The 25449-nt window shown below is 46.9% G+C and overlaps 1 protein-coding gene across 2 annotated transcripts in view; it reads left to right on the forward strand.

Moving 5' to 3' along the window:
* Positions 1-25449, forward strand: part of CACNA2D3 (calcium voltage-gated channel auxiliary subunit alpha2delta 3) — a 2455990-nt gene that overhangs the window by 1826994 nt on the left and 603547 nt on the right. For both annotated transcript variants that reach the window (XM_069206447.1, XM_069206449.1), the window contains exon 25: positions 10723-10818. In XM_069206447.1, the coding sequence (XP_069062548.1) occupies positions 10723-10818 (96 nt within the window). The remainder of the gene's footprint in view (positions 1-10722; positions 10819-25449) is intronic.

Genomic DNA, 25449 nt, shown 5'->3' on the forward strand with positions numbered 1-25449 from the left:
GCAGTGGGCTGCTATCCTATGGCTATCATTTAGTGGAAAGGGTAGGGATAGACTCCTTACTGTGAAAGAAAGTGATGCCAATAATTTTACAGTTCTTAAGAATGCACTCCTGGATGGTTATGGCTTAACCACTGAACAGTACAGGATAAAGTTCAGAGAGACCAAAAAGGAGTCTTCACAAGACTGGGTTGATTTCATTGACCATTCAGTGAAGGCCTTGGAGGGGTGGTTACATGGCAGTAAAGTTACTGATTATGAAAGCCTGTATAACACAATCCTGAGAGAGCATATACTTAATAATTGTGTGTCTGATTTGTTGCACCAGTACCTGGTAGACTCTGATCTGACCTCTCCCCAAGAATTGGGAAAGAAGGCAGACAAATGGGTCAGAACAAGGGTGAACAGAAAAGTTCATACAGGGGGTGACAAAGATGGCAATAAGAAGAAAGATGGTGAAAAATCTCAAGATAAGCATGGGGATAAGGGTAAAACCAAAGATCCCACTTCAAATCTTAAACACTCTTCAGAGGGTGGGGATAAAACAAATTCTTCCTCTTCTTCCCAACCTGCACACATTAAAAAGCCTTGGTGCTTTGTGTGTAAAAATAGAGGCCATAGGCCAGGGGATAAGTCCTGTCCAGGTAAACCCCCTGAGCCTACCACCACTAATACATCAAGCTCTAGTGCCCCTAGCAGTAGTGGTACTAGTGGTGGGACTGCTGGCAACAGTCAAGCAAAGGGTGTAGTTGGGTTCACTTATGGGTCCATAGTGGAAACTGATGTAATCAGTCCCAAGACAGTTTCTGTCACACCTAGTGGCATTGGCCTTGCCACACTGGCTGCTTGTCCCCTTACAATGGATAAGTACAGGCAGACAGTTTCAATAAATGGTGTTGAGGCCTTGGCCTACAGGGACACAGGTGCCAGTTTCACTTTGGTGACTGAAAACCTAGTGCCTCCTGAACAACACATCATTGGACAACAATATAAGATTATTGATGTCCATAACTCCACTAAGTTTCTTCCCTTAGCTATAATTCAGTTTAGTTGGGGTGGAGTTACTGGCCCTAAGCAGGTGGTGGTATCACCTAGCTTACCTGTAGACTGTCTCTTAGGTAATGACCTAGAGGCCTCAGGTTGGGCTGATGTAGAGTTTTATGCCCATGCAGCCATGCTGGGCATCCCTGAGGAATTGTTCCCTCTCATTTCAAGTGAAATGAAAAAGCAAAGGAGAGAAGGCCTGAAAACTCAGGATCCCTCTCCATCAACAGGTAAAAAGGGTATCACAGTATCCCCTAACCACCCTACCATTCAGGATACTATTCCTGTGGTGGGAGAAACCTCTCCTGGGGTGGCACCTGTTCCAAGGGAATCATCAGCTGGCAAAGCTAGACTCCCTGAGGTGGAAGTACCTCTCTGTGGGATAACTAACATTGGTGAGAAAAACAGCACCATTTTAGTTAACATGGAGCATCCCTCCAACCCTCCCAGAGAAACTTTAGTGCAGAAACCCTGCACTACCTCACAACACTTAGGACAGCATCCCTGCCCTAGTGTGGAGCTCATAGGACAGCATCCCTGCCCTGCTCCAACTCAAGAGAAACAGCATCCCTGTTCTCTCTTCCAGCCAGATGGACAAAGTTTTTGCCCAGCTATGGCTTTTCTGAGACAGCATCCCTGTCTGGCATTTCCATCACTACAAATAGGTTCAGTGGACAATTCCCACTGCTCTAAACTAAAACTTACTGATAGAAACTCTGAAAATACATCTTCACATTGTTGCTTAGCTAAAAAACTTCAAACAGGGTGGTTTACATCCCCACAGGGAAGTAACCATATAGTGGATGATAAAGGGAGTAACCAGTCTATTGCAGAGCTACTCTCTACTTATCACCACTTAGACAATAAAGTCTCAACTGGCCAAGGTTAGCCTTATTGTCCTTCGTTTGGGGGGGGGTTGTGTGAGAAGGTAGCCTCTTTCTAGCCTTGTTACCCCCACTTTTGGCCTGTTTGTGAGTGTATGTCAGGGTGTTTGTCACTGTTTTCACTGTCTCACTGGGATCCTGATAGCCAGGCCTCAGTGCTCATAGTGAAAACACCATGTTTTCAGTATGGTTGTTATGTGTCACTGGGATCCTGCTAGTCAGGACCCCAGTGCTCATAGGTTTGTGGCCTATATGTATGTGTCACTGGGACCCTGTCACACAGGGCCCCAGTGCTCATAGGTGTGCATGTATATGTTCCCTGTGTGGTGCCTAACTGTCTCACTGAGGCTCTGCTAACCAGAACCTCAGTGGTTATGCTCTCTCATTACTTTCAAATTGTCACTAACAGGCTAGTGACCATTTTTACCAATTTACATTGGCTTACTGGAACACCCTTATAATTCCCTAGTATATGGTACTGAGGTACCCAGGGTATTGGGGTTCCAGGAGATCCCTATGGGCTGCAGCATTTCTTTTGCCACCCATAGGGAGCTCTGACAATTCTTACACAGGCCTGCCACTGCAGCCTGAGTGAAATAACGTCCACGTTATTTCACAGCCATTTTACACTGCACTTAAGTAACTTATAAGTCACCTATATGTCTAACCTTTACCTGGTAAAGGTTAAGTGCAAAGTTACTTAGTGTGAGGGCACCCTGGCACTAGCCAAGGTGCCCCCACATTGTTCAGAGCCAATTCACTGAACTTTGTGAGTGCGGGGACACCATTACACGCGTGCACTACATATAGGTCACTACCTATATGTAGCTTCACCATGGTAACTCCGAATATGGCCATGTAACATGTCTATGATCATGGAATTGCCCCCTCTATGCCATCCTGGCATTGTTGGTACAATTCCATGATCCCAGTGGTCTGTAGCACAGACCCTGGTACTGCCAGACTGCCCTTCCTGGGGTTTCACTGCAGCTGCTGCTGCTGCCAACCCCTCAGACAGGCAGCTGCCCTCCTGGGGTCCAGCCAGGCCTGGCCCAGGATGGCAGAACAAAGAACTTCCTCTGAGAGAGGGTGTGACACCCTCTCCCTTTGGAAAATGGTGTGAAGGCAGGGGAGGAGTAGCCTCCCCCAGCCTCTGGAAATGCTTTGTTGGGCACAGATGTGCCCAATTCTGCATAAGCCAGTCTACACCGGTTCAGGGACCCCTTAGCCCCTGCTCTGGCGCGAAACTGGACAAAGGAAAGGGGAGTGACCACTCCCCTGACCTGCACCTCCCCTGGGAGGTGTCCAGAGCTCCTCCAGTGTGCTCCAGACCTCTGCCATCTTGGAAACAGAGGTGCTGCTGGCACACTGGACTGCTCTGAGTGGCCAGTGCCACCAGGTGACGTCAGAGACTCCTGCTGATAGGCTCCTTCAGGTGTTAGTAGCCTTTCCTCTCTCCTAGGTAGCCAAACCCTCTTTTCTGGCTATTTAGGGTCTCTGTCTCTGGGGAAATTTTAGATAACGAATGCATGAGCTCAGCCGAGTTCCTCTGCATCTCCCTCTTCACCTTCTGATAAGGAATCGACCGCTGACCGCGCTGGAAGCCTGCAAACCTGCAACATAGTAGCAAAGACGACTACTGCAACTCTGTAACGCTGATCCTGCCGCCTTCTCGACTGTTTTCCTGCTTGTGCATGCTGTGGGGGTAGTCTGCCTCCTCTCTGCACCAGAAGCTCCGAAGAAATCTCCCGTGGGTCGACGGAATCTTCCCCCTGCAACCGCAGGCACCAAAAAGCTGCATTTCCGGTCCCTTGGGTCTCCTCTCAGCACGACGAGTGAGGTCCCTCGAATCCAGCGACACAGTCCAAGTGACCCCCACAGTCCAGTGACTCTTCAGCCCAAGTTTGGTGGAGGTAAGTCCTTGCCTCACCTCGCTGGGCTGCATTGCTGGGAACCGCGACTTTGCAAGCTACTCCGCCCCCTGTGCACTTCCGGCGGAAATCCTTCGTGCACAGCCAAGCCTAGGTCCACGGCACTCTAACCTGCATTGCACGACTTTCTAAGTTGGTCTCCGGCGACGTGGGACTCCTTTGTGCAACTTCGGCGAGCACCGTTTCACGCATCCTCGTAGTGCCTGTTTCTGGCACTTCTCCGGGTGCTACCTGCTTCAGTGAGGGCTCTTTGTCTTGCTCGACGTCCCCTCTCTCTGCAGGTCCAATTTGCGACCTCCTGGTCCCTCCTGGGCCCCAGCAGCGTCCAAAAACGCCAAACGCACGATTTGCGTGTAGCAAGGCTTGTTGGCGTCCATCCGGCGGGAAAACACTTCTGCACGACTCTCCAAGGCGTGGGGGATCCATCCTCTAAAGGGGAAGTCTCTAGCCCTTGTCGTTCCTGCAGTATTCACAGTTCTTCAGCCTAGTAAGAGCTTCTTTGCACCAACCGCTGGCATTTCTTGGGCATCTGCCCATCTCCGAGCTGCTTGTGACTTTTGGACTTGGTCCCCTTGTTCCACAGGTACCTTCAGACAGGAATCCATCGTTGTTGCATTGCTGATTTGTGTTTTCCTTGCATTCTCCCTCTAACACGACTATTTTGTCCTTAGGGGAACTTTAGTGCACTTTGCACTCACTTTTCAGGGTCTTGGGGAGGGTTATTTTTCTAACTCTCACTATTTTCTAATAGTCCCAGCGACCCTCTACAAGGTCACATAGGTTTGGGGTCCATTCGTGGTTCGCATTCCACTTTTGGAGTATATGGTTTGTGTTGCCCCTATCCCTATGTTTCCCCATTGCATCCTATTGTAACTATACATTGTTTGCACTGTTTTCTAAGACTATACTGCATATTTTTGCTATTGTGTATATATATCTTGTGTATATTTCCTATCCTCTCACTGAGGGTACACTCTAAGATACTTTGGCATATTGTCATAAAAATAAAGTACCTTTATTTTTAGTATAACTGTGTATTGTGTTTTCTTATGATATTGTGCATATGACACTAAGTGGTACTGTAGTAGCTTCACACGTCTCCTAGTTCAGCCTGAGCTGCTTTGCTAAGCTACCATTATCTATCAGCCTAAGCTGCTAGACACCCTATACACTAATAAGGGATAACTGGGCCTGGTGCAAGGTGCAAGTACCCCTTGGTACTCACTACAAGCCAGTCCAGCCTCCTACACGCACTCAGTACCAAGTTTCAAGAGGGTGAGATGTGCACAGGTTAAATTAGGGTGTGTATCCGACCTAACCTGACTAGGATTGTGGTTCCTACTTAAATAGAGTGCATACCTCTGCCAACTAGAGACCCAATTTCAATCAATGGCCCAGTCAGGCTCACCTAATCCCTCTGTTGTGTTACTATCTGGAAGGAATTCAAAATGTCTAATTGTCAGCTACACCCAGTTATGTAACCCAAGACAGGATACAAGGGGCACAAAAGATTTAAGGTCAGTAAAAATGCCAACTTTCTAAAAGTGGTGTTGTCAAAATTGTAATAAAAAATCTGACTTTGCCATTAAAGAAGGTTTATTATTACAGTTTTATAGACACCAACATGACATAGCCACCAGCTTCCAATTGGGAAATACAGCTTATTAAATGGAATAAGGAGCCCCTAGTGTTATCATATGGGAGGGGTAGGCCTCACTGTAGTGAAAAATGTATGTTGAAGTTTTTAACTACCAGGACATGTACAACATAAGAGTGCATGTTAAGCCTTTTAATTACACGGCACTCTACCCTTTGGGCTATTTAGAGACTTCATTAGGGGTGACATATGCAATAAAGGAGGAGTCTGAAGCTTGGTAGGGGGTTTTAAATGTCAAGTTGACATGCAGTTTAAAACTGCATTCAGGCTGCAATGACAGCCCTTTGACATGTTTTACAGTGCTACCTGAGTGGGTGGCACAATAGTTGTTGCTGGCCCACTGGTAGCATTTAATTTACAGGTCCTGGGTATATGGTATACGATACTAAAAGGGACCTATAACTATATTAAGTATGCCAATTAGGTATAATGTAATTTGATCATATTTTAGGGGAAGGAGCGCAAGTAATGTTGCACTGGTTAGCAGTGGTAAGGTACCCAAAGTCATAAGGCCAACAAAATAAATTCAATGAAATGGAGGAGAGGCAAAAAGTTTGGAAAAAGACCACCCTAAAGCTGACAGCTCTAAAAATTGCCTTTCTTTTTTTTTATACCTCTATTTTATTGTGTTTATAATAGAACAACTTAAAAACAAAGACAAAAACAAGCAGTGCAATTCAATGTGAGATATCACAATGTCCATTGCTCTCCTGAACAGAGGATGATGACACGCACATAAAGAAACATGGAACATATCCAATCAGATCAACAATAGCTATCAATAGCTACCCTCACCTCCCCTTCCAAGGAGCTCACATGTAACCAAGTCATTCATATACTATATTTATCAGTGTTACCATATTACCACAGTTTGTTGTCACTTGTATGTATAGCATAACATTCCACAGTCAACAATCATCAACAGTGCTTCAATTACTGTACCCAGTGAAACGTTCTAATAATGTACTCCAAGCCAATACGTCAGTCAGAGCTCCTTCCTCCCTATGTGTCAGTTTCATGTTTTGCTATTCGGCAGCCCCCCATTCCAAAACATCATGGGTCCATCAAGAGAAGGATGGGCTCTGTGTGCTCAGCCAGCCTATAACCACTCTGCGCTCAGCCAGCACCAGCGCAAGCTGTGCAAATCTGCATGGGGTGCGCCTACCCCATGGTCTCCATAATATACCCTGGAGGCAAGTCAATGGCGCTGCTTCGAGCCCCAGACCGGTGACCCCATCTATTTTCTGACCCACTACCCACCAACATTGCTGCACCTCCCTGCAGGACCAGGCTAAGTGGGGAAAATAAGCACCTGCCTCCCCACATCGAGTACACCTAGCCTCCCTTGTCGGGTCCATCTTGTTGAATTGAGCAGGCGTAATATATAATCGTTGAACAAAATTAAAGTGCAACAGCTTAAATCTGTGGTTACAAGAAACCGTGCATATCAGAGACAGTGCCATATTCGAGTCCGCATCTTCTAGCAGGTCTTCCAGTTCTCGATCCCAAGCCCTACATCCTGCACACTCCACCCCCGCACGGTTCCCACGCAGCACTCTATAAAACAGGGTAACCAAATGGGTATTCTCTCCCCAATTTATTAACCAGTTCAACACCCTTGATGCTGGGAGGGGCCACTGGGAATCCCCACCAGACCTCTCAAGCCACACTCTCGATCTTGGCATACTGCAAGAACTGTCCAGCATTCAATCCGAACATATCTTGCGCCTCCTGAAATGTGATAAACTCCCCATTAGGCTATAAGTCCCCTGCCACCAAGCAGCCACCTATTCTCCAAGCTTCCATTGACTTTAAAGTATCCATATCCCGAAAGGGGGCTGAACTACAAATCTTTAGTTCCCTATCAAAGGTGGCACGTCAAAGTATTTTCTTAACCGCCTGCTCCCAGACCCCTGCTGTAGTCTTAACCAAATAAGGGACAGGAGTCTTCGACCTACCGCCCGTCATTAATGCATGCACCAATGCCTCATCTCCCAACATGCCAGTAAATAGTCTTTTCTCCCAGTTGTCAGACTGCGTCATCCACTTAGCCAGCAAATAGTCTCTTCTCCCAATTGTCAGACTGCGTCATCCACTTAGCAGCATGTTGTAAATGAGCTGCATAATAAGAGAGTCTAATATTAGGGAGTGCCAAGCCACAATCTTCCATGTCTCTTTGTAACGTAGACAGCTCCACCCTGCTATGATGGCCAGCCGTCTAACTAAGGAAATCAATAAGCTGTCTAGGTGATTGAAAAGCCAAGCTGCAAATGGAAACAAAGAATTCTGGACAAGATAAAGACACTGGGGCAAGAACACCATCTTGGCCAAAGCTGCCCTCCCCATCATGGATAGCGGAAGCCTATTCAAGAACAAGACAGAGCGCTCCAAACCCTTCACCACCCATGGCACATTATGCGTCATATGTGCCGTCATGCTATGTGTGACCCATATGCCCAAATATCAAAAACTTTTGAATCCCCATCTGAGCCCCACACCTGGCAAGTCTTCTGGCAGGGCATCATACAGTGATCCTAGAGGAAACAGGAGCGATTTTTTCCTATTCACCCGTAGACCAGATACAGCCCCCAATTCTTCCAACAACTGCAACAACAGGGGGACTGACAAGTGTGGCTCTCGAAGGAATATCAACGCATCGTCATCACATAGGGAGACAATATGAGTAACCTGTCCCATCTGCACACCCCAGGGCTCCAATTCCTCACGCAGCCAGACCGCCAGAAGTTCCACCGCTAAAGCAAAGAGGATTGGTGACAATGGGCATCCCTGTCTGGACCCCCTACCAATCGCCCAGGAGTCCGATAGCTCTCCGCTCACCCGAACACGCGCAGTGGGAGCAGTGTACAACAGACGAACCCAAGCACAAAAATGAGGGCCAAATCACATTTCCTGCAGGACTGCCGGTAGGAAGTCCCACTCCACAGTATCAAAAGCCTTCTCTAGATCCAGTGATACTAAAACCAATTTATCTACCGCCCCCGAATTTTGATGTGGAACGTGTGCCAAACAGCATAAGTTGTAAGTCATACTACGACCAGGTATAACTCCACATTGATCCTCGTGCACCAAACCCTGGATCACTCCACGCAGTCGAGTAGCCAAGATTTTACACAGAATCTTGACATCCATATTGACCATAGTTAGCGTGCGATACGAGGAAGGGTAATCAGAATCCCTCCCTGATTTAAGCATTAGACAGACGACGCCCTAACACCTGGTCTCAGGAAGAATACCCTGGTCCTGGGCTTCCTCAAACACCACCAAAAACCTCTCTCAGTAGGAGAGAAAACATTTGGTACAACTCAATCAGGAAAACAAACCCATCAGGTGACTTCAATTTCAACAACGCATCCAGTGCTGAACCCACTCCCTCAACTGTTATCTCAGCCTCTAGACTTTCCATACAGTCCGGCTCCAGCTGCAGGAGTCTCATCCGCTTCAGAAATTCTCCTAAGCTACCATCCGGGATGGGAGGACCAGCCCTAGACACAATCTTCAAATGTTCCACTAATACCTGAAAGATATCTCTGTGATTGGTGACCTGTACCGTCTCCGTGTTCTTAATTAGCAGTATGGGAGGAGACTCAGCCTCTCCCTTGAGGAACCATGTCAGCAATTTACCAGACTCATCTCTCTCCCTATGGAGTCGCTGTCTATACGATCTAAGGGTGACCTTATCCAGTATGTCCCAGCAACTACTGACCTTCTTAAACAGCCAAAGCTGCTCTTGCTCAACCTCTTGAGTTATGGGTGTCTGGTGTTGTAATACCTCCAGTGCACTCTCTCAGTCTGTAAGTTCCTGTTCCATTTGTTTGCGCACCCCACATGAAGTGCTGATACATAACTCCCCTTACCACTTCCTTTATGGCTTTCTATTCCGTGCCCCTTGAGTTAGTAGTACCCCAATTCAAATCCAAATAGTCCTTAAGGGCCACCAACATTTTATCACGATAGAAGGCATCCATCAAAATCAACGCAGGCATCAGCACTGGTGCATGATCAGACAAAAACCTCCCCAAATGCTTGACATCCATTACATGCGAACAAGTCAGTCCACCCAAAAGGAAACATTCCAACCGACTATATGTATTGTGCATCTTAGAACGACAGGTGTATTCCCTAGTTCCCGGATGTAGTTCTCTCCATCCATCCCAGAGCCCTAGATTATGCATAACGTCTGTGAGGGATCTCGTCATCAAAAAAACAAAAAATAAATTGCCTTTCTAAGAGATGTGTTAGGCCTTGGAAAACTCATGCAGACTTTGTAATAAGATGCAAAGATAATGTAAAAATTCATAATGGTGTAGTGCATCATATTTGTTCCTAAAATGTGATTTGTAAATTGCTGTCAGGAATGAGAAACATTGATCTGACTGATTCATGTGATTGATTAGAACTTTGAAGTGCAAAGTCCAGTTCCTAGTGTCATAAAGCTGCACCCCCAGGTTTACTCCCTCTCCTGTGCTTCAGATCGGTGTCTTCTGGTGATTCTCAAAACTTTTTCCAGATTACACGTGGAAACGTGTACCAATTAAAGCTTTCCACGCATAATCCTATAAACATTTTGAGAATTCTATTTCCACAATGGAAAATATACATGCATACATTTCCGCATAAGAAGAAAAAGGCAAGTGTAAGCATGCTTGCAGGCTTTTTCTTCTTTCCTCTCAATGGGGGCTATATTTTTATGCATGAAGAAACACCTTCCTTATACTTCAGATATTTCGGGGATATTTATTTTTACTTCCTGCCTGGCAAGTGGAATCACTTCTGGTCTTGTTAGGAGTAAAGAGCCTGTTTGCAAAGTGATTAGTGGTTAGGGAGAAATGTGGACATTCCCGCAAATCTGTAAATTTGGGGAGGTGCCCCAGAACTCCTACACATCTCCCACAGTAGGAAATGTACTCACTGAGAAACCCCCGGTGAGTAAATCCTCTGATGAGAACAAAAACGACAATTATGAATTTGCAAAAATCTTCTTAAGCCTATATATATTTCTTTGAATCAGGCAATGAACGTCTATGTCCATGGTGACTTGTGGATTCCACAACTGCACAGTAAATTTCAGTTTATGCAGTTTATGTACATTTGCAAATGCTACATACTGTTGCACGTTCTATGACTAGAATAAATGATTACACGTTCTGTCTGAAAATATTATCCTCTACTGTGTTCTGCTCCCTTTCAGAAATTCGGACAAGGGGGTGGAAGTTGCCTTTCTTGGAACTCGTACTGGTCTATCTCGTGTTAACCTGTTTGTGGGTCCAGAACAACTTACAAACCAGTAAGTGATTTTTAATTGCTCAAAGGGAACAGAATGTTAATACATTACAGGCCTGCAGTTATATGTTTTTATACTACAATGCAGATTTCTGATGCCTCCATGACTACTTGTGGCTCCCTATTGTTTTGCTGAATGAGGAACGACGTGCTGGAAGTAAAACCCAAGTTACACAGTCACCAGTACTGGCCTATTTTGCAAAGTCTCACTTAATTTTTAACTTTGTATGGGATGCATTTTAAAGTGTCCTTTTTTATTTACCGAGTTCTGTCTCGGTAGTGATCTTACTATTCTGTTGGTCTGATTTTGTTGATTACCACTTCAGTACAGCCTTTTGTCCCCACTCTGCCGTGTTAGATCATCCATCCACAGTGAAGTAATGCAAGAGGTGTGCACAAAGACCACAGGTCTCATCAAGAACAAAGAGTCAAGGCGCTGAACTGTGCACCAAATTTGAAGAAAGTAAACTGTTATATGAACGTGTACTAAGTTTGAAAATGTGCTAATTTGGGAACTGTGGTTGTCTCAGTTTATTTCCAAGCTGTGCTACAGGGAGCTTGGGACCTAAATCAGAAAATTTCAAAGTCTCCATAGTTAATGTGTGTATTGAAGGCAGTGTGCTTACTTTAAGAAAATTAGCTGGCCTCTGGTTTGTGGCCCACATATGTTGCATATCTTGAACGGATCTGTACCTGCACACAGGCTCAGAATAGAGCTATGCAACCATTTTACCAAAAAGAAGCAGTTCCTCTTCAGTGGCTCCAGGGCATAGCCCTGCCATCAGTGAGTCCCAGAAGCCACTGGTAAGTTACATGATCACACTTGTCATAATGTAGTTTAGCAGTGTTCGTGCAAACACTACTTTCTTGTTCACATGAACTCTAAAGTGCGCCGGTCAGCCCTTTCGGCCTCTCCACCAGGCTCCTGAGACAAGGGGACGAGGAGATGGCTGAGTAATGATTCAGCTACAGCGTGTTGTTTAAAAATGCATCACTCTGTAGTTGGATGCCTGGTCTGTGCAATGCTTGAGGGGCATGGCTTAAATATGATCCCCTCACAAAAGCACAATCCATTTTTAAGCAGGTATACTGCCACTCATTGCCTCCAGCAGCGCAGTATATTTCCTAACAAGTTGCTGTCTAGGCAAACATCATCGCATCCCTGAGACTGATGAGGAGCCACACAAAACAACAGGGGCAGGAACCCCAGATGTCTTCACAGCTTCTGATGGGGCAGTCTTATCAAGGAGCTGGGAGAGGGCTTGAAGTGAGTCTGAAACCAAGCCATGCTGCTCTGTCTGGCTCCTCGTTTTGAATCATGGCTTACTAGTTCCGGTATCCAGCACCTGATTCCTGCTCTGCAGCTAGCATGGACTCTCTGTGTTGCAATAAAAAGATGAAAGGTAAGTAAAACAGAATACGTTTTGTATCTCTGTATGCTTGTGAGTGAAGGTGGGATTGTGAGTGCTTGAGGGAGAATGAGATTGAATGAGAGTGTGTGTTAGTTTAGTGTTTGAGTGTCAATGTAAATGAAAAAGTGAAAATCGATGAGTGAGAGTGAGTATGAATAAGGTAAAGCGAGGGAGTGAGTAAAGAAGTGTAATTTCGAATGAATATGTGCTGGGGAGATTGTGGGAGGGAGTGAATCAAAGGTGGCTCTATCAATGATGCATCAGGCGCTGTTGCATCAGGGCACCTAGTGCACTATTAAAGCAGAATACTTGTTCCCCAGAGTTCAAATCCTAACCCCTGCACACTGGTGACGGTGAGTGAGGGTCAGTGATTGTGAAACTGTGAATGTGTGCAAGTATATTTGCAGATGAGAAACAGTGAGTGCGAGTATATGGGTACATTTAGTTGTGATGGCACACAAGGCAAACTTTGAAAACAATGAGGTGAACCCCTGGCAAGTATCATGCCCCACCCCTTTTTAGGGATCACCAGCCACCACTGAAACAGGCATAACCTTCCAATTGCCTTAATGTGTAGTGTTAGTGGTAAAGGATTCATGTGAGAAAACTATTTTCTTTCCCTACGTTTTTTCAACATGTTGAGTAACTTGTGCCACATAGGTGCGGTAATTTGATGGATATTTTTTAAAAAGTTTTGAAAAGCTTTCTTCTCTCACTTAAACTATTTTTTTTATTTTCCCTTTATTGCTTTTACAAAAGAAACTGCAGTGATTCATCGACCTCCCCTACTTTCTGCAGAGATTGATTTAGTGAGCTCTATGCCGTCGCAAGCTATCAATTTATCCATCACAAAAGGTTTTCATTTTTTGGGAAACATTGGCACCAGGCTGATCGACGTATTTGGTCCAGCATTTTTTCTACTATTTACCACTTGCTTTAGTCAATTTATCCACTGGTGGGAAAAAACAGTTTAGGATCACTCATAACATATCAAACCATAATTATTTCAACAAACTGTATTATCCATTCACATGTTAACTATATGTAGGTGTATTTCATTTAAAAAAGTAAGATTTCTGTAATATTTACCAGTGTTGCAGTGGTAACGACTGCAGTTTTACTTTATAAATTACTGCCACGAACTACAAATAGGCGCATGTTCATATTGGGAGAGTGGTTCTCAGATATATTCCTACTTGCTTTCTCTCCTTGAACCTCGAGTCTGATTCACAATGGAGCCCAAAAATGACTGGTCCAGAGAATTTATATGGATATATTTCATTCCGCCAGATTAGGACAGATACATAAATCTGTACACCAACACTCATTCCTGCATAATCAGTGTACCAGGGCTTGCAGTGCTGGCAGTGGACATATTTCTCCCTAATCTGTAATGCTGATTTTTGAAAAGTAAGCATTGGTGAGCACAAATCATTGTGCTTCTATTTGGGAATGAAATCTGTGCAGTTCTACTTGTGTATGAGCAATATGCAGAAGCACATCTTGTTCAAAGACAATATTGTTGTGTAAAACATAGTTAGGTAAAGCCTCCATTCATCCTCAGTACTAAGGGCCTGTTAATATCCTGGCGGCTGTAGAATTCTCCATTACCCTGTTGGAGGACTTTATGTCCACCAGGCCGTGACTACTCCCCTAGCCAGATTTGTAAATGACCGCCTAGCGGCGTCAAAGCACTTTTCGGCGAGTAGCACTCTACTCCGGAACCCAAAAATAATTAGTGGTGGATTAGTATAGGGAAATGTGAGTACAGTTTTAGTATTATTATGAGTTAATTTGAGCCGCAGATATGTGAGTTTGTTAGTTGGATTGACTGGAGTAATGGAGGGGTGGAGGAGGGAAGAATCCAGAAGTGTTAATTGGGAGTTTATAGTAATATGATTTAGCCTTTGGATGAGTAAATGGGGGATGGAGGAGGGAAGAGTCTGTGAAAAGGGTTAGGGAGATCACAGTAGCAGGAGGTGTTTTGGATGAGTTAAAGGTGAGATAAATGAGGGAAAATTCAATAGGGTTATTTGGGAGATCATGGTAGTAAACTGAGGTTTGGGTGAGTTAGATGTGGAAGAGGAGGGAAGAGCTTAGGCAGGGCTATTTAGGAGATGAAAGTAGTAGAATGGAGTGGGAATGGAGGATAGATTGATAGAGACAAGACATTTGGTGATGGGTAGACAAAGTAAAGCTGACAAGAGAGTAAAAATATAATATTTTTGTAAATAATTTTTTATATATAATTTTCTATATGCAAAAAAGAAGAGAGAATTCTGGGTAGTTCCCAAGTTTAGGTGGAGAGCAACTCCAGTAAAGAGCACCCTGCAACACCAGCGACTCTCTAGATTTGCTCACCTCAAATGTCTGTTTATCTAGCAAAGGTTATAATTTTATATATATATATATATATACATACACATGTGACATCCGCCGCCTTCTCCTGGCCCTGTGATGCCCTCCACACTGTCCTGGGCCGATGTGTCCCTCGCGCTATCCTGGGCCTGTGCATCACTTACCATTCCTGTGGCTCTTTAGCACTCTCCTGACCATGTGACATCCTCCGCATTCTCCTGGCCCTGTGATGCCTTCCACACTCTCCTGGGCTGATGCATCCCTCACGCTATCCTGGGCCTGTGCATCACTTACCATTCCTGTGGCTCTTATACCACTCTCCTGACCATGTGACATCCTCCGCATTCTCCTGGCCCTGTGAATCTGCTCAGCAAACATCTGCCATTAGAACCTCTTTGCACTACCGTGGCAGAGTAAACCACCACACACTCACCTGGCCCCGTGGACATTATCGCACTCACCTAGCTTTACGTTTCCTTACACATCGCTCGTGCTCAGCCTCCTCGTAGTACAGCTCGTTGTGACTGGAGTCCTGGCATAGAACTGCAGCTGCAATCATTGCTAGAGACTGTCCAGTCTGATTATTTTCTGGACCGTCCACATTATACTGTCATACTACATATACTGCCCACATGTGCTGCTGTGACCTGTGTCTGGAACCTACTGTGGTCCCGTGTGACCAGTGAGAGGGCCCAGTATGGACTGCTGTGTGGGCCTCCAACCCAACAGGTGAGTACACTGTGGCCCAAATTCATGTGGCAGGAATGCATAGAGTTGTGTGTGTGAAGGCCTCATGTAAGGGAAATGGGTGGATGTCCTCTTGACGGTGTACACATTGTGTGCTGGACTATGTGTGTCCCTATGGTGATGGAAATGTGTATGGTGGGCCATTTGTGCTACTGGCTTGTCTTTTTGTCTAATGGTGTTCTACTGTCTGTATTACCTCTGCAGGTCAGCGCCTATCAAAAGAAGGGTTTATTGCGTGCCATTGACAAGGAGGTGCAGACCCTGGGTGTCTATGGCAGGAGGAGCACCCACTGTCGCAAACTGTGGGAGGACCTGAGACGCTGGGTACGGAAGACCACGGAGGCCCAGCTGGAAGGGGTGCCTGTCGGACCCTAAGCCCCCTGATGGCCTGCATACTTGTGGTGGCCTATCCTGAGCTGGATGGGCACTTGAGGGCATCACAGCAGCCACAAGGGGGTGAGTACAGTGGCCATCATTGAAGCTCACGGCTGGGTGGGTGGTATCTGAGTGGTGGTTGTGTGTCAGTGGGTGCCCCTAGTCCAGGCACTCAGACACCCAACAGACATCCGCCTCACAACAGAATACAGCCCATGCACCTGCACCCAAATCCAGCACACAAACACCTCCACCAACCACTCCCTCATCCTCCACTCTCATTAATCCTCCCTCTTTCCGCCCCAACATCCCTTAAAAGCTTTTCCTTTCCCAGATTGACCTCTTCCAGGCCCTTCCACCCCCGTCCTGTATGTATGGGCAGGGTAGCAAGGACCCAGCCAAGAACTTCAGCCAAACAGTCCACTGGCCCAGTGGTAGCAGTACCTACTAGTGGTGGAAAGGATTCCAGGCCAACAATACTGAAGGGAAAGGAGCCTGCACCAGCCACAAAGAAGGGGAAGGAGCCTGCACCATCCACAAAGAAGGGGAAGGAGCCTGCACCAGCTGCAAAGAAGGGGAAGGAGCCTCAACCAACAGCTGTCACAGAGCCCCCGCTGCCAGCTGTGGTTGTGCAGCCATCAGAGAGGGCTGGGGCTGAGCAGGAGCCTCCCACAACCACCACCACAGTGCAGCCATTGGAGGGTGCAGGGGCTGAGCAGGAGCCTCCCACAACCACCACCACAGTGCAGCTACTGGAGGGTACAGGGGCTGAGCAGGAGCCTCCCACAACTACCAGCACAGTGCAGCCATCACTGCCGGCAGACGCCATATAGTCCAGCCTCCAAGGGCTGCTGTGCGGCCTGCCCCCTCCAGAAGCAGTGGCGTATTCACCCACTCAAGAGACTGTGGCCTTGCATTCCCCAGCACCGAACACAGGGCATGTTGCCCCCTCCAGAACCAGTGGGGTATTCACCCACTCAAGAGACTATTGCCTTGCACTCCCCAGGACCAAGTATAGGGCATGTTGCCCCCTCTAGAACCAGTGGGCAAGTCACCCACTAGAGAGACTGTGGCCTGGCACTCCCCAAGACCAAGCATAGGGCATGTTGCCCCCTGCAGAACCAGTGAGCAATTCACCCACTTGAGAGACTGTGGCCTTGCACTCCCCAGGACCAAGCACCGGGCATTTTGCCCCCTCCAGAACCAGTGGGCTTCTTTCCACATCCGGCTGAGGTGCCCCCCAAACCTCTGAGGTGCCTGCCTATTTGCCAACTGATGCCCCTGCAGTGTTCTCTTCGTATTGAGGCAGGATTCGAGTGGGACCTTGAACCTTGCCCTGTTGCCATGTGGGCCCTGTGAACTATGGACTGCGCAGTGTCCCTTTTTTATACATGTGTACAGATCTGTTTAATGTGTAAATCAGATTGTTGAATTTATTCTTGAACTGATTACATTCATTTTTGTACATTCCTGTTGCCTTCGCTTTATTCTGCAGATTTTCGTGATCAAATTGTTTTTGTAATGCATATGGTTGTGTGTATGGTGTGTGTGTGTGTCGGGTGTGAGTTGTGCATGTGTGTGTCACTCTCTTTTTCCTTCAACCTCCCTTGTGTGCTAGGCGGCTTTACTCACCGTCGTCATCTTCGCCGGCGTTGGTGTTCCAGGTGGAGGATAACGTGAAAGATCATCGGAAATACTTGCAGTTCGGGTTCCATGGCTGCGTGGTTCTTCCCTGTGTCTCCAGTGGTGACTCCTTTGACTTTTGTGCTCTGTTTCCGCCAGGCTTGTGATGGCGTTGGTACCACCCTGGAAAAGGTGGCAGATAGCAGGGTCAAAATATGGTAGGCGGTACTTTGTCTTCTGCCTGGCTGAAGGTGGCTACCGACATGGTGCCTGTTGCTTCCACCCGGGCGGTCGATGTGGTACATTGGCTGTCTATCAAAGATATCACCACCATGGTCATATTTTGGCGGTGATTACCGCCAGCCTGTTGGTGGTATGACCGCCACTTTATCACCAACTGACAGGGTCGTAATGAAGGCCAGAGTAGTCTCTGTGGTGATTAAACGTAAGGTCTGCCCACATGTAAATGGCATGCCGTTGTGATGAAGTGCCCTCTCTCCCAATATATAAAATGGCCCCTAGGTCTCTTTGTAGTAGTATAAGCAAGAAATTTAAGCTAGGATGCAGCCTTTAATGTTATGCATTCCTGCTATCTCTAAAAGTTTTAGATAGCTGAGTCCACATACTGCCCTGGAAACCTTTTGAAAATGACTTTAATCAAGATTAACCTTGCTTACCACCACATCAAGCCAAGGCAGTGCCCAGGAAGTCAATTCACTTACAAAATGGGCTTCTTCACAGCTTATATGAACTGGAGTTAGCACACCCAGTGATTGTGAGGGTGACTGGAATAAAGGGTGTCACCATATTCCTCTTAATGAAATGATGACATAGAAGCAAGCCCATAGAAAGGTTGTATGAGAATTGTATAATTCCCAGCGTGACTTCCAGAGGAGTCCAGTAAGGTTACATCCAAATTACATACTATTGTAAATGTGGTCTGTTCAGGAAATATGTCAAAAATGTCTAAGGCGTGACAACTGCACTTTTTACCAGAGAAAGGGAGTCACCAGTCTCACCCAGCACCCAATTATACCGTAGCGGTGGAGGAAGTTATTTTTTTTCAGATGTGGCCACCCCACCCATGTCATTGGCTTAGGCCTGCCAAACAACTGGCAGTTTTGGACTGATTGGTGCCTGATTTTACATGACCGATTGTGTGTTAGTATAGAGATGTTGTAGAGTTAAGTCTTTGCTAGACAGAGCTGGTGCTATCTCCCACCCTCTTCTACATGATCATCATGGAATCTAAAATCCTTGCTACCAATTTATGCGCAGCAGAGAGGGGGACATTTCTGGCTATTCCGTAAGCACCAGGAGAGAGAGATAGTTATAATCACTTCAAGTTCCATGTCATCCATAAGCAAGGGAATTTGTAGGTGTATTGCTTACACACCAGAGGAAAGGTAATCCTAGAGAACACTATGATACACTGCGACCTGCACATGTCAGTGTTTGCACTGTAATACTCAGTCTACTACTATCCCCACTAATTTCCTGCCACTGTCCGATGATCCACATAATCTTGTATGATTATAGCTGGCAGTGTGCCTGAGTGAGTCAGCTTTGGGAGTGTGATTTAGGTCTGGGCAGAGATAATTCATCAGGCCAGTATAAAATTAGTACAAACAGAATATTTTCTATGGTAATGAAGATCACGATTTTATCCGCTCTTTTTTGTTAAACCTTGTATGAAACTTGTTTGTCTCTAAAGCTTTCCAAGGGCTAACAACGTCATAGTCAGCAGATGAATGTAAGGTGTGGGCCATTTGACCCTCCGGGTTTGTTCCCAGTTTTCATTTTACTTTCTTGACAATATTGTATTGATTACACAGACTACTTTCCTTTCTGCACACATCCTGCATGCAGTATTTTGTTTTTTCACCATTATCATTGGGGCAGTAAGTTTATTACAGTATGTTTCTTTCTTACTAGTTTTGCCCAGGACATATTGATATTTTATGCATTATTCTTGACAGACTCTATAGTTATTCAGAACATTTTGTAATGTATGAATATTTGAACAACACTCACAAGTTTTGAAGAGAATATGTGAAGTCATTTACTATTTCCATTGTTGCCAATTGTTCCTTTTATGCACTCCCCTCCTAAATTGTCACCTAATCTCAAATGTGAGAACATTCACTTCTTTACTGAAAAAACGTTCTTTTGAGCACGATTGTGTTGCATTGTAAGTTTCTAAATATAATTATTCTGAGATCACTCCTAAATATGCAAAATCTTTTGCTGTTTATATTTACAATCCTACATTCCCATGATGTATTTGCTCTTTGTGGCATGTAGTAGAGGTTTAACTGATTTGCTCTGTAGTAAAAAGTAAAGAGTTCTGTGTATGTTACATTCTCGGTTACACAACAAGTTTGTTTGCACAGTACATGATGTCCGAGTCGACAGTTACAGAACCTGGGCCCATATTTATACTTTTCCATGCAAAACTGCGCTAATGCAGTTTTTGCATGAAAGAGTTTACCGCCGGCTAGCGCCATCCCAAGATGCCGGCCGGGTGACTTTTTTATGGAATGGCACAATCCGGTGCTAATGGTTGCCTAATGTCATAGAAAATAACGTTAGCTGGGTGGGGGTGGCGGTATGGGAGATGGGGGTTTTGCACCAAAAAATGACGTTAGGCTGGTTAGAGTAAAAAAGATGACTCTAACCAGCCTAGCATCATCTCTTGACGCAAAACCTACCATATCACATGACTCCTCTCTAAGAAAAGACAGAAGTCATGTCCACCACCCCAATGGCCAGCACAGGGGACAAGGGACATGGCCATTGCACCCAGTGCCATGTATTAGGGCCCATTTCAGGTCAAAAATACTTACTTCTACTTACCTATACTTACCTGGGATTGGGTCCCCCATCCCCTGGTGTCCCTCTGGTGTGGGTGGGGTTGTCCCTGGGTCCTGGGGAGGACACCTGTGGACTTATTCCATGGTGTTCCACCATGGAAATGGGCCCACAAATCCCCTAACACCTGCCCTGACCCAGGCATTAAATAATGGCGCTAAGCAAGCTTAGCACCATTATTTAAGCCCGCCTCCCTCCTGTGGACCATTTTGCATGGGAGGATAAATAAGGTGCCTGGGCCTGAGAGTATTTTTTTGCCCGGGAACGCCTACCTTGCATCTCATTGACACAAGGTAGGTTCACGCTAGCAAAAAATGACTAACTCCAAAGTATAAAACTGGAGTTAATTTTGCGCTGAATTAGCTTAACCCCTTCTGTACCGGGGACGTAATGGTTACGTCCACCATCACAGTGCTCCTGTGCCGAGGACGTAACCATTACGTCCTCGGCACGGAGCTCAGAGGGAGCGCTAGGGCTTCCCTCCCACGCCCCCTCAAGGCAGGGATGGAAGGGAAAGCCCTTCCCCCTTCCACCCCGACCCTCCCAGTGACATCTGATGACGTCAGTGCGCATTCGCGCGCTGACCTCATCAGAAGCCACTTTCCCATCACGCTGGAAGCTCAGCTTCCAGCACGATCGGAAGAGAAATGCTTTGCATTTCTCTTCCAATCTTGTGATGGGGGCCTGAGACACTTCAAAAGGAAGGAAAGGAATTACCTTCCCTTGGAAGTCTCTCAGAACATTTCAGTAGCTCGATCGTAAAGCGATCCAGCTTCTGAAGTGCCCACTAGACACTAGGGATTTATTCTAAAAATTAAATTGGCATTAGGGCAGCGACCCCTTGGGCAAGGGTCATTCCCCAGGGGGGCAATATTTTTCAAGGCCTTTTCTGCCCCCCAGGGGGCATATTGGCCTATTGTTATTAGGCCGTTCTTCCCCCGGGGGCAGAAAACACTAGCCGCCAGGGATCTTTTTTTTCTTCTTTTTTTAGTTTTTTAGAATTGGGGAGCAACCCCTTAGGCAAGCGTCACTCCCCTAGGGGGCAAATTATATTTAGGCCATTTATGGCCCCCTTGGGGGCAGATCGGCCTATTTTCATGAGGCCAGTCTGCCCCCAAGGGGGACAGAAACCACTAGACACCAGGGAGTTTTTTTATGGCGAATTCACAGAAGGGGAGAGACCCTTTAGGCAAGGGTTGCTCCCCGGGGGGGAATTTATTTTTGGTCATTCCTACCCCCGGGAGCAGATTGGCCTATTGTTATTAGGCCGATCTGCACCGGGGGGGGCAGAAACCTCTAGGCACCAGGGATTATTTTGTATTTTTTTTTTTTTTTAGAGGTGGGGAGCGACCCCTTAGGCAAGGGTTGCTCCCCTGGGCGGGAAATTGTATTTAGACCATTTCTACCCCCCTTGGGAGCAGATTAGCCGATTTTTGTTAGGCCAAACTGCCTCCAAGGGGGGCAAAACCACTAGGCACCGGGGATTTTTTTTGTTTTGGCGTCAATTTCACCCAAGGGGAGCGACCCCTTAGGCAAGGGTCACTCCCAAGGGGGGGATTTATTTTAGGCCATTTCTGCCTCCCCGGGGCAGATTAGCCTATTGTTAGTAGGCTGATCTGCCCCCAGGGGGGCAGAACCCTCTAGGCGCTAGGGATTATTTTGTATTTTGTATTTGTTTTTGTTTTTGTTTTTTTTTAGAGGTGGGGAGCGACCCCTTAGGCAAGGGTCGCTCCCCTGGGGGGCAAATTGTATTTAGACTATTTCTGCCCCCCTTAGGGGCAGTTCAGCTGATTTTTGTTAGGCCAATCTGCCCCCAAGGGGGGGCAGAAACCCCTAGGCACAGGGGATTTTTTTTGGTGCCAATTTCACGCAAGGGGAGTGATCCCATAGGCAAGGGTCACTCCCCGGGGGGTGCAAAATTATATTATGCCATTTCTGCCTCCGGGGGCAGATCGGCCTATTGTTATTAGGCCAATCTGCCCCCAAGGGGAGGCAGAAACCTCTAGACGCCAGGGATAAAAAAAATATTTTGAGGTGGGGAGCGACCCCTTAGGCAAGGGTCGCTCCCCTGGGGGGGGGGGGATTTATTTTTGGCTATTTCTGCTCCCCTTGGGGGCAGATCGGCGTATTTCTACTAGGTTGATCTGCCCCCCGGGGGGCAGTAACCACTTAGGCACCAGGGATGGGTGTGTGTGTATGTGTGTGTTTTCTTTAGGGGGGCATCCCCTTGGATAAGGGTCGCTCCCCATGGGGGTACATTACTGTTGGCCATATCTGCCCCCCTTGAGGACAGATTGGCTTATTTTTGGAAGGCCCATCTTCCCCCAAGAGAGGGCAGAAAGCCCACCAGAGACCAGGGAAGTTTTTTGTTTTTTTAAATAAGAGGATGGGGGTATGGCCATACTCCCACCCCAAATAAATGGGGCCAAAGTTGTTCTGCCCACCAGTGAGCAAATGGGGCAATTACCCCAGATTCACACCCCGGGGGGGCAGAAAGTCTACCAGATGCCAGGGAATTTTTTTTTAAAAAGTGGGTAGTGGCTACCAGCCAGTATGGGCCTGGATATACCCCCTCCCCAACTGAAGGGGTAACAGTCTTTCAGCTTTCCCCCGCACTCTAAAACATCTTATCCCACAGCAAGCAAGAAGACATTTGATTATTTGGGGTTTTGGTTTTACATTTGAGCCACAAGAGCTTGGCTAGCTCTCAAAATTGTCCCACTTGGAATCGTGAGGGCTGCACTTTATGGACTTTGGGACGCTGCCATGTAGAAAAATCCACAAGACCTAGACACATCTGAAAACTAAACATCTGGATGAGTCCAGGGTGGTGTGTTTCACATGCACCCCGCACCACTTTCTTACCCACAAAGCCATGCAAACCTCCAACTTTGCTGGCAATAACACATTTTTCCCAAGTATTTGTGATGGAACTTTCTGGAATCTGCAAAAAACCACGAAATTCCTACCATCCAGCATTGTCTCATCTATACCGATAAAAATTCTGCTGCACTTGTCAGCCTAAAAATATATTTTTTCAAACAGCCCTTTTGGACCCGCTTTGGTTCCTCCTCAATTTTGACATGTTTTTGACTCTTCCCTGTCACAAGCACTTGGACCACCTACACAAATGAGGTATAATTTTTACTGGGAGACTGAGGGGAACGTTGGGTGGTATGAAATTTGTCCTGGTGCGGTGATCCCATACAGAAATGCAGGAAAAATATGATTTTTTAGCTACATTGGAGGTTTCCTGGGTATTCTGGGTAAGAAAACATTGGGGGATCCACGCAAGTCACACCTCCCTGGACTCCCTCGGGTGTCTAGTTTTCAGAAATGCCTGCGTTTGGTAGGTTTCCCTAGATGGCTGCTGAGCCCAGGACCAAAAACGCAGGAGCCCCCGCCTGCAAAAACAGGCAGTTTTTTATTTGATAATGTTGATGTGTCCAGATGGTGTTTTGGGGCATTTCCTTTCGCGGGCAGTAGGCCTACCCACAAAAGTGAGGTACCATTTTTATCGGGAGACTTAGGGGAACGCTGGGTGGAAGGAAATTTGTGGCTCCTCTCAGATTCCAGAACTTTCTGTCACCGAAATGAGAGGAAAAAGTGTTTTTGGGCAAAATTTTGAGGTTTGCAAAGGATTCTGGGTAACAGAACCTGGCCAGAGCCCCACAAGTCACCTCATCTTGGATTCCCCTAGGTGTCTAGTCTTTAAAAAATGCACAGGTTTGGTAGGTTTCCCTAGGTGCCGGCTGAGCTAGAGGCCAAAATCCACAGCTAGGCACTTTGCAAAAAACAGCTCTGTTTTCTTGGTGAAAATGTGATGTGTCCACGTTGTGTCTTGGGGCATTTCCTGTCGCGGGCGCTAGGCCTACCCCCACAAGTGAGGTACCATTTTTATTGGGATACTTGGAGAAAAGCTGGGTGAAAGGAAATTTGGGGGAACAGAGATAGCAAAACAAGTGTTATTGCCCCTTGTCTTTCTCTACATTTTTTCGTTCCAAATGTAAGACAGTGTAAAAAAAGGCGGCTATTTGAGAAATGCCCTGTAATTCACATGCTAGTATGGGCACCCCGGAATTCTGAGATGTGCAAATAACCACTGCTTCCCAACACCTTATCTTGTGGCCATTTTGGAAATAAAAAGGACCCTAAGCCCCCTGATGGCCTGCATACTTGTGGTGGCCTATCCTGAGCTGGATGGGCACTTGAGGGCATCACAGCAGCCACAAGGGGGTGAGTACAGTGGCCATCATTGAAGCTCACGGCTGGGTGGGTGGTATCTGAGTGGTGGTTGTGTGTCAGTGGGTGCCCCTAGTCCAGGCCAGACATAGCAGCGTAGGTTCTCTGGTGGCTAATGGTCTGAAGGGGAAATACTGCTTACCTAGCTTGTTAGTATTCACTACTGGTCAGGGCTGCGTGGGTCCCAGGTGTGCTGCAGTTGGCACTGTGTACCCCTCCTCATTCCTTGTTGAGTAGCAATTTCACTGGTAGTGCAATGCAGAGTGCATAGGCCTGTTCCCTGTGTGTGAGGGTGCTGTGTACGCCAACAGTGGTGTTGGCGCAGTCATTGACCCTGTGTATCCTTTGTCTCTCTTCCCCCCTTTTGTGTTTTGTCATCCTGCCCTTATGTACATTAGCATTATCTGGCAGAGGAGAAGAGGCACTGGTGACAGAGGGAGCTGCATCCCACAGGACCCTAGGGGCAGAGTCCACCAACGCTGAGGGCACCAGTGGGACGGAGGGTGAGTGGAGCACCACGGTGCAGACTGGAGGGGACAACACAGAGTCTGATACCGCCTCCAATGGGAGCTCCCTGGTGGGGGTGGATACCTCAGTGACCACCCCAGCTGCAGGTGCAGCCGCCACGCCCATACCAGCATCACCCTGCCAGCAGCCTCTCAGCGAGTTGCCCGTGTCTACTCACCCAGGAGGGTGGGCATCTCCTTCGCCACAGGCCCCTCAGACCCTGCCCCAGTGAGCCCTGCTGCCCTGAGTGAGGAGACTATTGACCTCCTGAGATCCATCTCTGTAGGGCAGTCAAACATTGTGAGTGCCACCCAGGGGCTGGCAGCCCAGAAGCAGCAATCTAATGCATTCCTAGAGGGCATTCACAGTGGATTGGCGGCCCAACAGAGATCGATCCATGCCCTGACCTCCTCTCTGATGGCAGCTATTGTCCCTCTTTCTACCGTCCCCCCTCCAACTTCCACTTCCCAGTCCCATTCTCCTCAACCCCAACCCATCCC

Source organism: Pleurodeles waltl, chromosome 9 (genome assembly GCF_031143425.1).
Source record: "Pleurodeles waltl isolate 20211129_DDA chromosome 9, aPleWal1.hap1.20221129, whole genome shotgun sequence".
Taxonomy (NCBI): Eukaryota; Metazoa; Chordata; class Amphibia; order Caudata; family Salamandridae; genus Pleurodeles; species Pleurodeles waltl.